Here is a 15,880-nt window from a genome sequence, read left to right on the forward strand (position 1 = left end):
CAATTTCCTCTCTCTTCTCCTCATCTTCCTCCGCATGCCCTCTTTCTGTCTCTGACACACACGCACACGCACAATTCAATTCTGTCAGAGCTCTGTCTCATTTTAGACCGAGGACCACAATGGAAATAAGTCTTTGACTTTTTGTGCTATCCTTCAAACTTTTTGTAAATGTCAAATAAAAGTAAAACAAACTAAAAGCTTTCCATTTCTCCCACTCTCTCTCTCTCTCTCTCTCTCTCTCTCTCTCTCTCTCTCTCTCTCTGTTTCTCTCTCTCTTTCTCTCACTCGCTCGCTTGTTCTCTGCCTCCTTCAACTTTCTCACTCTGCGTGGGAGTGCTGTCCATCACTCTGCCAGCTTGCTGGTGGTTTAAGTCTAGACTTCGTGAAATGGACTGATATGTAACGGGAGCATGAGTGCAGAGGCCTTTGTTCCTCCAGGCAGGAAGTAGAGCCTTCTGGGAGGTGAAGCAGATGACAGCAGAGAGGGGAAAATTGAGCACTTTGCGAGGCGATGGCTTTCTAATGCTGTGGAGAAAGAGAGGAAAAAAGGCACTATACTTGAGGAGCCTTTTAGAAGCTCCAAGCGGCTACCTCAGGCTAATAGACGGGACGGAGAGAATTGCACATGGCTCAGTCTGCAAGAGAGGGAGAAAAAGAGATGGTTAGAGAGAGCCATGGGGTAATTGGCACAGTAGCTTTGCTTAGGAGAATAGCAGCAAATCCTTAGAGAGGTAAATAGCAAATACTGTAAGGGCATTTAGCCCAAATAAGGAGAGAGTACAGTAGGAAGCATCGGTCAGTGTGTAATTTCAGTCAGTCAGTAGGTATTTTATCTCTACAAAGCCTTGAATATGAAGTTTTGTATTAATTAACTAACTTAACGTGTACTAAGAAAGTCAATATTGTGTAGAATAAAAACAGAAAAATCACTCTACCCTTTAAATATGCACATTGATTCATCTTAGTATCTAGTGATTTTCCATCAGCTTAGGGTTAGCAAGGTTCAGACCAGGCACACCACGAGTGGGTAGTTTATTAAGTGCACCATCTCTCTGGGAACATTGATCACTCCTACACAGAGTGAAAGAACCTCACGACCATTGACCCCAGTTAAGCGGGTAAAGTTGGGCAAATCAAGCACAGTCAATGTTGGATAACTCAATGTTGGATAACGTTAATGCGATAAACTCACTCCTCACTTGAAATGACCCCCACCCACCCCTTCAAACATACTGTAACTTGAATTGGATCCTTATCCCTCGGTGGATTGAATAAGACTTTCTGAGGGAGGCGATGCAACTTTGGGATGACTTTATTAATCAAATGTTATTATTTTGTTTTTATTTAGTTTTTTGGAACAAAACATTTACTGCTCTGCTTTAATTTGAATTAGAATAATTTGAACAACCCCCTTCCCAACGCACGCACGCATGGACGCATGCATGGACGCACGCATGCATGGACGCACGCATGCATGGACGCACGCACGCACGCACGCACGCATGGACGCACGCACGCACGCACGCACGCACGCACACACATACATTAAATGCTCATCATACAACTGAATGCACAAAAAGGCAGGGAAGGAGATAGATGGAGATCGCCTCAAGTTGTCATTGGTTCCTCCGGTCCTCTAGTCCCCCCCACCCTATGCTAGCAGGGAGACTCCTCGGCCGGGGTCAGACAGGCAGTCGATCCTGTGTTGACGTGGGCGCACGTTGAAGCACAGTCACCGTCCACCGTCTCCTCGTACCCTCGATTAGAGGAGGCTCTTCAAGCGGAATCCAGCACGTCTGATTCTAGTCGCCTTGGCTCCTCTCTTTATCTCTGTCTCTCCCTCCCTCGTCTTTGTTTTCCTCCACCCCCGTCCTCGCGGATTGCTCCTCTCCCTTGAGGCCTTACCATTAACTGACCTGCTTAAGAAAGACAGATAAAGAGAGAGAGAAAGACAGACCCTGAGAGAGAGGGAGAATCTGCCCTTGTTGAGTTTGTAAAGTCGAAAGTGAGTGCATATCAACTACTTTGAAAGAGGGAAATTGCATTTTCTGCAACACCAAACACACACACACACACACACACACACACACACACACACACACACACACACACACACACACACACACACACACACACACACACACACACACACACACACACACACACACACACACACACACACAAACACACTTTACCTAACCCTTATAAAGAGCTGTCTGTGTAGGCGTGCATGTGTGTACCTCATGGGTGAATCTTTAAACTCTCAGGGCCAGATTTACGTACATCAAACTTGTAGTGCAAATTGCCCTGTGCCTTAAGTGCAATTTGTTCTGTTAAGGTGTGTGGAATGAATGGCCAATTTACTAATGCAGCAGCTAATTACGCAATCAGCGCAAGGGCGTTTGAAGCATAATTTGAAAGTTGCAGTCTGCAGTGGACTGGTGGACTTTGAAGCGTTCAACCAGCTTAAGAATGAATGGATATCAGTTAATTAAGTGTAATAGAACACTGAATTTTTTTTGACACAATGCAATTAAAAATAAAACTCCTGAAAACAGAAGGTGGTACTAGGATTCGGTTACAGATGACTTTCATTATTCATTCATTATGGATTTTCTGTTTCTGGGAAACGTCCTGTTTAGTGTGTTGACTGTTTTTGGATGTGTTGTAACAGCACATTCATCTGGGACAGGAATGGGGGCTGTGATATTCCAGGTTTGGTGATATTATGCAGGGTTAGATTTGCTGAGGGATGCTGGTGAAATCCATGCCTCGACTTTTAATATAGGCTAAGTTTTGATTACTTCTTGATTCTCACGTTTTGAGACCTTTATTCAAGTAATTCACTGTCATGTCCACCCCAAGCTTCCTTTAATGCAGCTGAATTGCACCTGCTTTTTTGAGGCGGCAAATTTGCCACGCAAAACTGACCCTCACAAATTGCATGAACGGTAATGAATCCATTAGAATGTGTAATCGACCACATGTATATCTCATCCTGTTATTTGCACGGTCCTCCCTTAAATGTACACGTAAATGTAGACCTTTATTAATCCCGCGGGGGAAATTCTGTTTCAGCTTCTCCCAGCTGATGGCTGCTCAGACGGTCATGATGTGAGCTCTAGAGGAGAGCTGTTAGGGTTTCACCACGTAGACTCTTGTGATTGCCAGGCGGCCTCTCTACCCACTAAGCTATGGCCACCCCAGGCATAAAGGAGAGAAGAGCACTTTGCACACAAGGTGCTTTTAAAATGAGCTTCCAGGGCAGTGCACCACACGCTCTGACTGCACAATGCCTGTGAAATGGTTCACAAAAGGCTTAGTAAAATCTGTCCCTCAGAATGAATTATGTTAGGAATGGTCTGAAGGACATGATAATAGTACATTTTAAAAGTGTTTTTACTTAATCTTTTGTACAAATGTACAATTCAGGACAGTAATACAGAACAAATAATGTTCTTATTTTGCAGGAGAGGGTTAGACACCCCACGGCCTTACACTCACCTAAAAAAACCTATACATGAATATGAAGTGTACAAAGAGAGACATTTCATTAGCAGACTAAAATAGAAATAAATGATATACAAAACAAGAAATGTGTGCTTATTAGAGCACAATTCTCCACCAAGAGGTATGCCCTAATGCTTCTCTCCAGCTTTCTCTCCGACCTAACCTCATGAACCCTAGCGTCCCTATTCTAGGAAAAACATTTGGTGAAAATAGCTACCTATTATCTACAAGCTCACAATGTGCCACTTTGCGACGTGTTGTGAGCTTGTAGATTTGTCATTTTCAGTGGTAGAGGGGTAAAAGGAGAGAATCAAGTATAGAGCCCTGGGGCACCCAGGGTGTAAGTGTTTCAAGACAGCTCAGAATGAGTTGATTGTGACATAACGGTCCTATCTTTCACCTGGCACAAATTGGCACAAAGATGCATGAAAATGGAATGCCGGGACATAATTGTGGCGGAGACATTGCTGGAGGAAGGTGCGATTCTGTGCATGCTCAAAATGACAGTTTCCCCTGAAGCTTTGCACCCAAATACCATGCTGTTTAACTAGCAAAATTGGGGGTGAACTCAACCCCGAAGCAACTGCATGCCGCGTTTTAGGCACCACTGTGCGCCATAGATTGTCTAAATAGTGTCCTAAGACTGAAAGAGTATATAATATATAGCGTGTCATTAGTTGTGCAACGTCTCTAGCAATGTTGGGTAAGCAACTTGTAAAGTGCTGTGAGCTAATCTACTTGTACTCTACACTAAATGAAGCTTCACTACAATGCAAAGCTACTGCCCAGAGAATTGTAGCAAGCTCAGCTATAGTAACATGGAAAAAGTACTTTACTTCATCTAATCCATTTCATTCCAAATAAATGCTATCTCAGTGATCAATAAAACAGACGAGTCAGTCAAACAGATAGGCAGGCAAACAAAAATAGTGTTCAATTGTTTATTAAATATGAAATACGCTTTTGTTGTCTGCTCTCACTGCTCCAAAAAAAGTGTGTGTGTGTGTTTGCATGGATATGTTCATTTAGAACTGTAATTTAACTAAAAACTCACTGACCCAACTCAAACCACAGTAGCAACAGAATGCTGACCTGCCCCAAACAGTAACAACACAGCAAAAAACTACACAAAACACGTGTCCTATATAACAACAACTTGATGAATTGATTGTGTTCCACACCAAGGGTCATCTGAACTGAATACTATAGTTGTGTTATAAAGGGGGATTACAGTATTTGTTATATCTCATATCATATATCACTGCAACGTTTAACTGCATGTATTCTGCAATATCATGCAGCCTTACTGTTGAACCATTTTACAGTCTTGTTTCAGCGAGGCAGGGTGTTTATTAATATTGTTGTAATACAATGGTTTTAATGGTGGACTTCAATCCAAGGACATGACCTCTGTTTCATGCCATCTCTCACTCTTCTTCCCCATCTTTCCTGTCCTCTCTCAGTGTTTCTCAAACCATGGGTTAGCGTGGTGGTGGAAGAAGTACTCAGATTTGTACTTAAGTAAAAGTATCAATACCACAATCTAAACATACTCTGTTACAAGTAAATGTTTGGTATTCTGAATTTACTTGAGTAAAAGTACATAGGCATTGGCATGTACTTAAAGTACCAAAAGTAAAAAGTACTCATTATGCAGAAATGTCCCATTTTTTTGTAATAATAATCAAAATCTACAAAGTAACTTGTAACGTTTTCAAATAATTATAGTGGAGTAAAAGTACAATATTTGCCTCTGAGATGTAGTGGAGTAGAAGTAAAAGTATTGAATATTGGAAATACTCCAGTAAAGTAAAAAATACCTCAAAAGTGTACTTAGGTACAATACTTGAGTAGATGTACTTAGTTACTTTTCACCACTGTGGGTTAGGACCCAAAAGTATAGCGAGATATTCAGACACGGCTAATTTTGTGGTCGAAACAAAGTTCTGGTCCCAGTGACAAACCATTGAGACTCTTTCTGCATGCTATCGAAGGACATTCTTGAGTCCTAAAATACCCTCAAAGTAAGTAGTACTGTAGGTACTGTATGAGGTAAAGAGAAGTTATTTTATTCCAAGGTATGTCTGGAGGTTGGCACAACTACAGTACGTAAGCCTCATTTACATTTATACCTAGCATTAAAATATGGTGATTAGATGGAAATCCAATCGCGCTTATTTGCTTAACCCGTTAAGACCTGAGGCGATTCTACAAATGGCTTTTTAAATCAGTTGTTCTCACACTTTCAAGATTGAATTTTTCAATCTGCTATTTTAGCGGCACGAAGTGACACGCTGTGAGCTTGTATATATCTGCTATTTTTGAATAGCCAAAAGCCAAAATGTAAAATGACACAGATGCTTTCCTGGTTTTAATGGGTTAAAGGTCCAGGTGTAAAAGTACCTGAGATGCATTGGAGACACATTTAACCACATTGCTAATAAAAGTGTAAAAGCAATCCACATTTAAAAAGGATTAGACATTTGTGCACAGATGCAACTACTGTCAGAAGTAATCCTAAAGTAATATGATTATGCATGTTCAAGTAAACATTCGGAGACAATGACGAGCACATCAATCATTATTTTGTGTGTGCACAACAATTTTATCCATGTATACCTGCTAGGGACATATTTCAATGTCAAGACGTGAATGTAATCCTATTAAATATCTGGATTCAATCTCGATAGAAGCTCCACCAGGTATAAATGGGGCCTTGATGATGATGTATGTTGAGTATTTTGAGGTCTGTTTTCTCTTCACACATGTAATGTTAAAGATCACATTACCTCCCAATTGCGTTCTATTGTTAGTCAAGGTATGTTATACAGTAGATTACTGACTGCAGTAAGAGCTTCCATGTATCCAACTAGCTTTCAATCAGTCTTGTCTTTTCCGTCTCGTCTCTTTCACTCTCTTTCTATCTCTGTCTCTGTCTCTGTCTCTGCTCAGGCCAGTGTTGAAGAGATTACATTCTGTACAAGCAGGGGAAGCCTCTAAGCTCTTGTATAGCTTCTCTGTGATCTGGAAGACAGACAGATGCACGCACGCACAGACACGCGTGCAAACATGGATAAAGGCCAACCTCACTGACTGACTGACTGACACAGAGGATGGACTTGTGCACGAGTGCATGCACACACACATACAGTACCTTCACTCTTTCTTTCTTTCTTTCTTTCTATTCCTTTTCTCACCCGTCTTTTTGCTGAGCCTTCTGCGACCACAGTTGTTTTATCGATTCAGTCAAAGTGGAGCTTAATCAGTCCTGTTAACGAATTAGCAGGCTGCATATCAATGTGTGCTGCTGCTGTGTGGCTAGAGAGAGACACACACACAGAGAGAGTGTGAGAGAGAGAGAGAGAGAGAGAGAGAGAGAGAGAGAGAGAGAGAGAGAGAGAGAGAGAGAGAGAGAGAGAGAGAGAGAGAGAGAGAGAGAGAGAGAGAGAGAGAGACACACAGACAGACAGACAGACAGACAGACTGAGAGAGTGAGTTACACTGTGGGCTAGATTCAGTGCTCAGCCTCTCTTCTGAGCTTAAATGGTGGATCAGTATAATGAAAGTGATGCATGGTTCTTACAGAACTAATCTGCCTTCTCAGCAGCATAGATAGAGGCGGGGAAATCACAGACAGAGAAGAACTGAGATGAACGACACGTGTGGCAAGTTCTTGGATGTATTTGTGGAGCCTAGATAGAATGACTGGTGAAACACGCACTCGCACACACGCAAACACACACACACACACACACACACACACACACACACACACACACACAGAGAGAGAGAGAGAGAGAGAGAGAGAGAGAGAGAGAGAGAGAGAGAGAGAGAGAGAGAGAGAGAGAGAGAGAGAGAGAGAGAGAGAGAGAGAGAGAGAGAGAGAGAGAGAGAGAGAGAGAGAGAGACTGGGATGGAAATGAAAGTTAGGTATTCTTTAAAGGAGCTACACCATGAATTTAAAAAATAATAATAATATTTGATATCATATTGTTTATATCCCTCAAACGTTTTTCAAAAGGTTTGAGCCTAAATCAAGCCTCAGATATACTCATTCCAACTAACTTCTCTCTGGCTTATAAAGCACTTTCACCTGCAATACCACATTGTCCTGTTTGGCACGGGGCGCTATTGAGCCAGTTTGTATGCATGTTATGTCCTGGTTCTGTGTGGAAAAAGTATTAAAAAAAAAATATATATATATATTTTTTTATTTTTATTTTTTGGTTAGAACTGAAAAACGGGAGGAATTGTTCCCAGACGTGACGTAGGGTGGGGGAACAAATCTGACGGACTGCTTTCAGACCAATTTACATAAAAACCACAGATAGCCTATGAAAGCCTGCATGCTCGAAGTCGGGTATTTGTTGGAACAGAAGAGAGGTGGGGGAGACCAAAAACACACAAAAATGAAGAAAAAGTTAAAATTCATGGTGTAGACCCTTTAAGTTTTTGTGAAAATTGACACACAGAGAGAGAGAGAGAGAGAGAGAGAGAGGCAAAGAATTGAAACAGCGATGGGAAAAGGAGAGAGGTATGTAAGATTAGATAGCAGTTCCTCAAAATCCTAATCAGAGAATAGAGAGCATAAATGCATCAAGTGAGAGACAGCCAGTCAGACAGACAGGGAGATAAATGAGGAAGTTGTTGAACGAGTGCAGTGGGAGGTAAGAGCACGTGGCGACGCCCCCTCACCCACCAAAACAGGATTTGCATATCGCCACGGCAGCACTGAGAAGATAAGTTGCCGCGGTTACGCTTTGGTAAATCCCCCCTCCTCGTATTATTTTCCCCCTTTCCTGCGAGGATGAGTGGACCCCTTCCTCTGTTCTGCTTCATCCCTCCATCTTCTCTCTCAGCCTCCACCTCTCTCTGTGGCTCACAGCTGATCCTCTCTCTCCTTCCTTCTCCTTCATCATTTGTTATCTCTCTATTCTTCCATTGTTCCTTGTTTCTTTCTCTCTCTCTTTCTCTCTCTCTCTCTCTCTCTCTCTTGCTCCCTCGCCTTCCTCCCGAGCTTAATCTCAGTTTTTATCGTCTCTGTATCTCCTATTCCAAAGCTGATCTTCTTTAGCTACAATGTATCAGTTCTGTCTCATGCATGTGAATTACTGTACAATGCATCCCATACAAAAAGCACAACAGAAAAGGTACATTTTGATAAAGAAAGAAAGTGTTTTTTTTGGGTATAATTTCCTCATAATCACAGCTAATCAATAATAAAGTAAAAGGTCATTAGTCCATAAAGAATGTTCTTCAAATTTGGATGGAGGCATAGCTAATTTTCTGTTTTTTCTTTCTTTTTTTTTGCTCCATTGCACTGCTGCATCCAATGTTAATTTAAATATCAATTTACACTTTTTAAATTAACATGCTGTGTGTTCCAGTATCAAATCAATCTGCTACATTCACATGTACATGCATGTTCCTTGTTCTCTTTCAAACCCTTTCTCGCATTTCCAATTTCCATCTCTCTCTCTCTCTCTCTCTCTCTCTCTCTCTCTCTCTCTCTCTCTAGATCAGACATGATCTATGAAGTGATTAGCTAGAGGGGCAGCAGAATATCTCTATTTATGCTACTTCTGTGTTCAAAGATATGATTTCTCAAGGCATGTGGTGTACACCCACATGTATTTTGGTGCAAGGACATTGTATTACATATTGTTGCTGTTGTACAGTACAGTATATACAGTATATAGGTCTGAAGTGTTTTTTGTAATGAAAATCTAAATCAGCAAAGAAACTACTAACTCAAGTTTTCAAATAATTATAGTGGAGTAAAAGTGCAATAAATCCCTCAAAATTGTACTTAAGTACTTGAGTAAATGTACTTTCCACCACTGTGCGTGCGTGCGTGCGTGAGGGACAGTGTATGGTTGTGTCCATACTTCAGACAGATATGTGATTATTATGAGCAGGTCTTGTGGTGCAGGTGATGTTTCTACTGTGAACAGCTGCTGTGGGCTGTTAGTGTCCAGGCCCACATGTCTATGAGTGATGGGTAACGAGGTATCAGACAGCCTTCTCGCACATCGCACAAGGTTAAGTCAGGTGAAGGCTTCTGTGTGCACTCTCTCTCTCTCTCTCTCTCTCTCTCGTGTTTTCTATTCTCACTCACGTTTGTCATCTGTCAGTCACTCTCCACTTTATTCCAGTTATGATACTCACTTTTATGCTGCAAAGCTGCTCTAAATAGGCATTTGCTGATGTAATCTGTACCTGGAGAAATGGCAAAGTGAGTTTTAAGCAGTATATTTCACAAAGGTTTGACTAATGCTTATTATAAATAAGCTAATGGATGGAAAATGGAGAGAAATGGGTGCTTTTTAAAACAACAAGCAAAGAATGTTCAGAATTTGTCAAGAGATGGTGGAAGGATGATGTATTCACATAGTAATGTGTGTACTGAGAGAACTTCTACTTCACTGGTCTTATTTATTACATTTCAAGTTGATAGTCAACACTCTTTAACAACATCCTATTTCAGTCTTCTACTGTTGGCTACTAGGAGCTATCCTGTTGAACCACAGTATTTTACTGTTGGCCACTGGGAACTGTCCAGTACAACCACAGTATTTTACTCTGGTAGCTGCCCAGTACAACCACAGTATTTTACTCTGGTAGCTGCCCAGTACAACCATAGTATTTTACTGTTGGCCACTGGGAGCTGTCCAGTACAACCACAGTATTGTACTGTTGGCCACTGGGAGCTGTCCAGTACAACCACAGTTTTTTACACTGGGAGTTGCCCAGTACAACAACAGTATTTTACTGTTGGCCACTGGGAGCTGCCTAGCACAACCAGTATGGTGGGCCCCAGATCAGATGTTGAGAAACAGTGGTATAATGCCAAAAAGACAAAAACAAGACAGGGTCCTTTAACGGCATGGCTCCCATGTGGATCTCTGGCATCAGTCTTGCCAAAGACAAAATGACTGTGGCCCCTTTGTGTCTCAAACCATTGTATTGAGTCACAAATATGGAGAGATGTCTGTATCTATTTTCAATTTGTAGGGAGACATTGTGTTGTGGGAAAAACTAGCTCTTACAGAGCCATGTCATACTGAAAATTAGCTATAGACAAACAGACATACACACACGCACGGACGCACTCGCACACACGCAAAGACCCTATTCACTAGTAAGAGACCACTCCTTCTGCTCAAGTTGCGGTTATTAGTGGTTATTAGTGGTTTCTGATACTTTTTTCGCGGTTTGTGACGAATTTCGGGTACATAAACAACGGTTTTGTAACCGACCAAACACTACTGAATTATTATTTTTTCCCTGGGTGGGGATGTGCCCCTAACGTCATGGGCCCCAACGCAACCGCGTTGTCTGCGTGACGGTAGTGACGCCCGTGTTTATTCCGGCAGAATTCAGAATTGGATATACTCAAGTGAAGTACAAATACCTCAAAATTGTACTTAAGTACAGTACTTAAGTAAATGTACTTAGTTACTTTACACCACTGCACACACCCAATGTGTTGACTAGCGCTGCAATCTTTAATACCTGAACAAACTGAAACTGCGATAGTCTTATCACAGAGAGGGATAAATCCTTTTCCAACAGGACATAGTCTACACTGGAATGTATTACTTTTGAAGTCTAATAGTATTATAAGCTTATTAAAGGTCCTCAGTTGACATACTTTAAATTTCTCTTTTCATTTGAGAAATGTATCTTCCAATTATTGCATATTTTCTCCATATTTCAAAGAAAACACTTTAAAATGGCATTATATTCCTAAGAGGCATATACAATAAAGACAGCACAGTTATGTTATATACACAGCTGACAAGGTTTTGCAATTGAAATGTCTGCACGCAGCAGACTTTGAATCAAATAACGCTAATCAAAGCATTGGCTTTAGTTTTTTTCTCCGCTTGGAGATTATTGCATTTGGCCGTGTCTGTGTGCGTCTGTCTGTGTGTCTGTCCACTGCTAATCTAGCAAACTAGTTGGCAGATCAGTAACATATTTCTTGTGCACACTGGCAGTAGCTACAGTAGCCCAAGGACATTCAATTCTGTCAGTGACAACTATGTAATTTGGCAAATTAATAATCACAGAACAATCATCCCTCCTGGCTATGGCATAAACGTCCCTCCGGGCTATGGCCCGTAACTAGCCAATTGCAGACATGCACAATATGTGCGATCACATAATGTATTAAAGTGGCACTTCCTGGTGGGAAACTTGTGTAGACCATACAGTATATCTGACAGACACCACATAAATACACTGTGTTTGATTATGTTTTACAATTGTCCTAGAGACAGACAGACAGACAGACAGACAGACAGACAGACAGACAGACAGACAGACAGACATATAAGAACATGTGCGGGAGGCACGTGATGCACTTCTCCCATACACTGTAGGCCACAGCTATTTGCGGCTAACAAGATTTTCTGCCATTTCACGTCACACTGCAATGTGTTGTAAGCTTGTAGATCTGTTGTTTTCTGTACATGTGCAACTAAATACATAATATTAACCCCAACCTGAATAATTTCCTAATAATTATAAGCCTAACTCAAATGTTTTTAAACCATAAAAAAACAACCATTTCTCTTGTGAGGACCAGTCTATTTGTCAAATTCTATTATACTTATGGGGATATTTGGCTCTCACAAGTATAGTAATGCAAGTGCATGCGCGCACGCACACACACACACACACGCACGCACACACTGAGCAGCTGTGTAATCATGAGTGTACACACTAACACACTCCCGACCCACTCAGACACAGAATAGGCACACACACACACACGCACGCACGCACGCACGCACGCACGCACGCACGCACGCACGCACGCACGCACGCACGCACGCACGCACGCACGCACGCACGCACACACACACACACAGATGCACGCACGGACGCACGCAGACACACACACACACACACACACACACACACACATGCACACCAAGTGGCTTAGTAATCGGCTTTCCCCTTTCCATCCACCGACAAAAAGAGAAGCGGAAAAAAAATCCAGGAATCACTTGAGTGTGAAATGCTGAAAAACAAACTGCTTCCAAAATCATATCAAGAGCGCAGAGCTGATTCCCTGGTGCTGTTTGACTGTTCTGTTTATTTGGCTGCTGCATGGAGGCAGATTGCGCTCCTGTCCTAACGACCGTGGATTGTCAGCCCCTACGGTTGTACGGAGACAGCCTGTATAGACTGACTCCAGACCTGCCTTAACTCTTTAAAACCATCATCAGTAGCAGCAGCTGCATCGTCTGCCAAGGAAACACCGGCACTGACTGAATTTTGCACATTTCTGAAAACGTTTGAACATGCCTGAACATTTGTGTTTGCCCATAATGATATGCGCCCCAAAATAGGGATGCCAGGTTGAAAGTGGTGAAATCCATCATCGTCAGATACACAAGCTGTGGGAGAAAGAGGGATAACAACCAGCAGAGTGTGAGAGAGGGTGAAAGAGAAAACAACAACAGGGTGTGAAAGAGAAAAGGGGACAAAGATGTTAAAGAGAGACTGAGAGGGTGGAAGAGAAAAGGGAGGAAAAGGGAGGTTTAAAATCACACACAGGCAGTTTGGGATGGAGGGGTTCAGACGTGTGTCTGTACCTGTTGCACGTGACCGAAGAGTTTTGCTTTGATGTCCAACACAACAACTCCTGCTTGCTTTTTCGCCATCCATCTCCTCAACTCACCCTCTGACCCTTGGGCATGTTATTATAGTAAATTTTATTAAAACATTTTCAAAAAATGTAAAATAAAAAGAGCTGATCAGATAGGCCATTTTTATACAACAAAGAATAACATAGGTGTTAACCACATGATGAATACTAGCATCCCAGTTCTGGGCCTGTTATTCGGCAAACATTCGGCGAAAATTGGTGAATATTGACGGAAATAGCAGATCTGCTATTTTTTAGAAGAGATTTGGTGTAGAGGGATAAAAGGAGGAGACCGAGTGTAAGACCTCTGGGGTCAAAGAATAAGGGTTAAGTGGTTGAGAGTTTCTTTCAGGATCGCTTCCCACAGAATGACAAATGGAAATTGACATGTTTGTTGCGCCGTAGGTTTCAGAACGTACATGGTCAATGTGCATGCTATTGACCCTCTTAACTTTCCGTCTGTCCCCCTCTAGGCATCGCCATCGCCAGTGCCCTGGTGGACACGTCTCAGCAGAGGGCTGTGGAATTCAAAGACAGAGGTCTCAAGCACCACAAGCACTACACCGTCTACCACCAAGGGACCTGCGTTTGAACCAGTGGACAGCATCTCCAAAAACCTGGGGCCAGTTTGGTTTGGGTGGGTGAACTTTAATTAACTCTATTCAGGCTGAAGGAAGCTCAGACACCAAGCATAAAGGGCCTCGTGGACGTAAACTGACCCCAGGACCTTTGTGGCCGGCGAGAGACAGAAGGGTCGTAACCACTAATCCCATCGTCTGGGTTCCCGCACTGCGGAAAACCGAGCTCACATTCCACATTACAACATTACTTTCCTTTTGAACGCTTCTTCCCCCATCGGTGTGTGTGTGTGTGTGTGTGTGTGTGTGTGTGTGTGTGTGTGTGTATTCACGTGCGTGCGTGCTTGTGTGTGTGTGTGTATGTACGTGCTGGCCTCTACAGCTGAGCTGCAGAGCTAACACTGTGGTGAAAATAAAACGGGGAGCTTAATGTCCCAAGTGGGAGACAACAGGAATGTGTACTGTACCTCTCCACTAATATCCCAGTCCTGTCACCACAAACTGCCCCTTGGCTGCCCTGGGGCTCCGCTCAGGGGTCCAGGGACTGTTCTTGTCTGTCTCTCTACCGTATGTGGTCCCCCACAGCACAGAGACATGGAAATACTTTCTTTCACGATAAACCAAACAAAATTCTTGTGAGCTCAGCTGAGTGGAACTAAGCTAAACATACTGTAGCTGAACTGAACCGAACACGGTGGAGCTGGACCGAAATGCATCGCCTTACTTCACATCGGGCGTATTTTTTTAGGGCTATGGTGAAGACAATGTTAAATGGACTGGTCTTGACCAATGCAACACTGCACAGTCCCACGCTGTGGAACACTGCATTGTTGTCAGTTGATGACCGCTTACAGAGAAAGTCTCAAATTGGGATTAAAGATTACTGCTATTGTGAGATTTAAAATACTGCATCTTGTTTTTAAGATTATTGGATGTCATAGTCGCTGTCCAAAATGTTCTGCTTTGTGACATTTATTTAATGTGCGTGTCTGGTTTCTTTTTGTTCCCTGCACCAATGTTCAACGTTGTGGGTCTTGATCTATCTGCTCAGGTGTTTTGCATCAGAAAGGTTCTATCATCTGTAGCTAAGGGTTCTGTGCCCGTAGCAGCTATGGGGCCTTATACACATGTATGCACTAAGACAAATGCTTTACCACTAAGATAATACCCTACGTGGGACAATATTTTGCAATATTATGGTCCAAATGTAATGTTTATCATGGTATGTGACGTTACAGTACTTAGATTTTGTTGCCAGACCGTTTCACGCGACTAATGATGGGAGATATTCCTGTTTATTCAGCCATTCCTTCATTCGAACCGTGCCAGAACAGTGTGTAGGTCTCTCCTCAGTGTATTCTTCATTCAGTATCAGGACTGTCAGTTGTTTTGTGATCTAACAAAAGGTGAACGTGTCTACTTATGAATTATTTCTGTATTTAATACCTGTGATTATGCAAATAAATGTTACGAAACTATGATTTCAAGGTTTTAAAAGTGCACTAATGTTTTGTTTAAGAACAGGACCACTAAATCCTTCATTTAGTAATGTTATGCATTATTGTGAGTACGTCATCACTCAGAGAACCTCCTGTTTATGTCTTGTTTGTCTTTTCACTTTGAAATGTTCAGTGTTTTATTCACAGATCAGTTGTAGTTTCTTTGTATGCATATCATGGCAGGTTTTATGTGAAGTCATGGCATTAATCCTAACGGCATAGTCAGAGGTTTCGTTTTTTCCTTCAGTTGTGCACACATTATGGCATTGTTTTTATGCACTTATCTGTTCTATACACTCAACCTGATATGATCTATACATGCCATTTTGCATCGACTTGTGGTTGAAATGTATTTGAACCAAGGGCAGCTCACCGCAGCATTTTTGCGCATACAAGCATAAAAGGAAAATAATGTACATTTCCAATTAAAACATTTTGATGCCTCTGGAAGGTGTACTGTAAGTGGATCTTGTGTGTGTACATGTATATATCCTTAGCTCTCGTGTTATGGGAGTACATTGATCAGTGTATACAGGATGTTAATGGGGTCAAATGACCATCTGAGCCAACAGTATAGACCTAGCCACCCAACACCCTTGATAGAGTTACAAGAAACCCTGTCTCAGCAAAAT

At 42.1% G+C, this 15,880-nt stretch overlaps 1 protein-coding gene across 1 annotated transcript in view; it reads left to right on the plus strand.

The window, feature by feature from the left end:
• The window catches only part of LOC311058033 (attractin-like protein 1), a 337,913-nt gene extending 322,241 nt beyond the window's left edge, over positions 1–15,672 (plus strand). Inside the window, exon 30 of the mRNA XM_084075308.1 lies at positions 13,645–15,672. Within this exon, the coding sequence (XP_083931434.1) occupies positions 13,645–13,763 (119 nt within the window). The 3' untranslated portion in view covers positions 13,764–15,672. The remainder of the gene's footprint in view (positions 1–13,644) is intronic.
• Positions 15,673–15,880: the final 208 nt, after the last annotated feature.

This window comes from Gymnoscopelus microlampas, assembly GCF_963454915.1.
Source record: "Gymnoscopelus microlampas genome assembly, chromosome: 13".
NCBI lineage: Eukaryota > Metazoa > Chordata > Actinopteri > Myctophiformes > Myctophidae > Gymnoscopelus > Gymnoscopelus microlampas.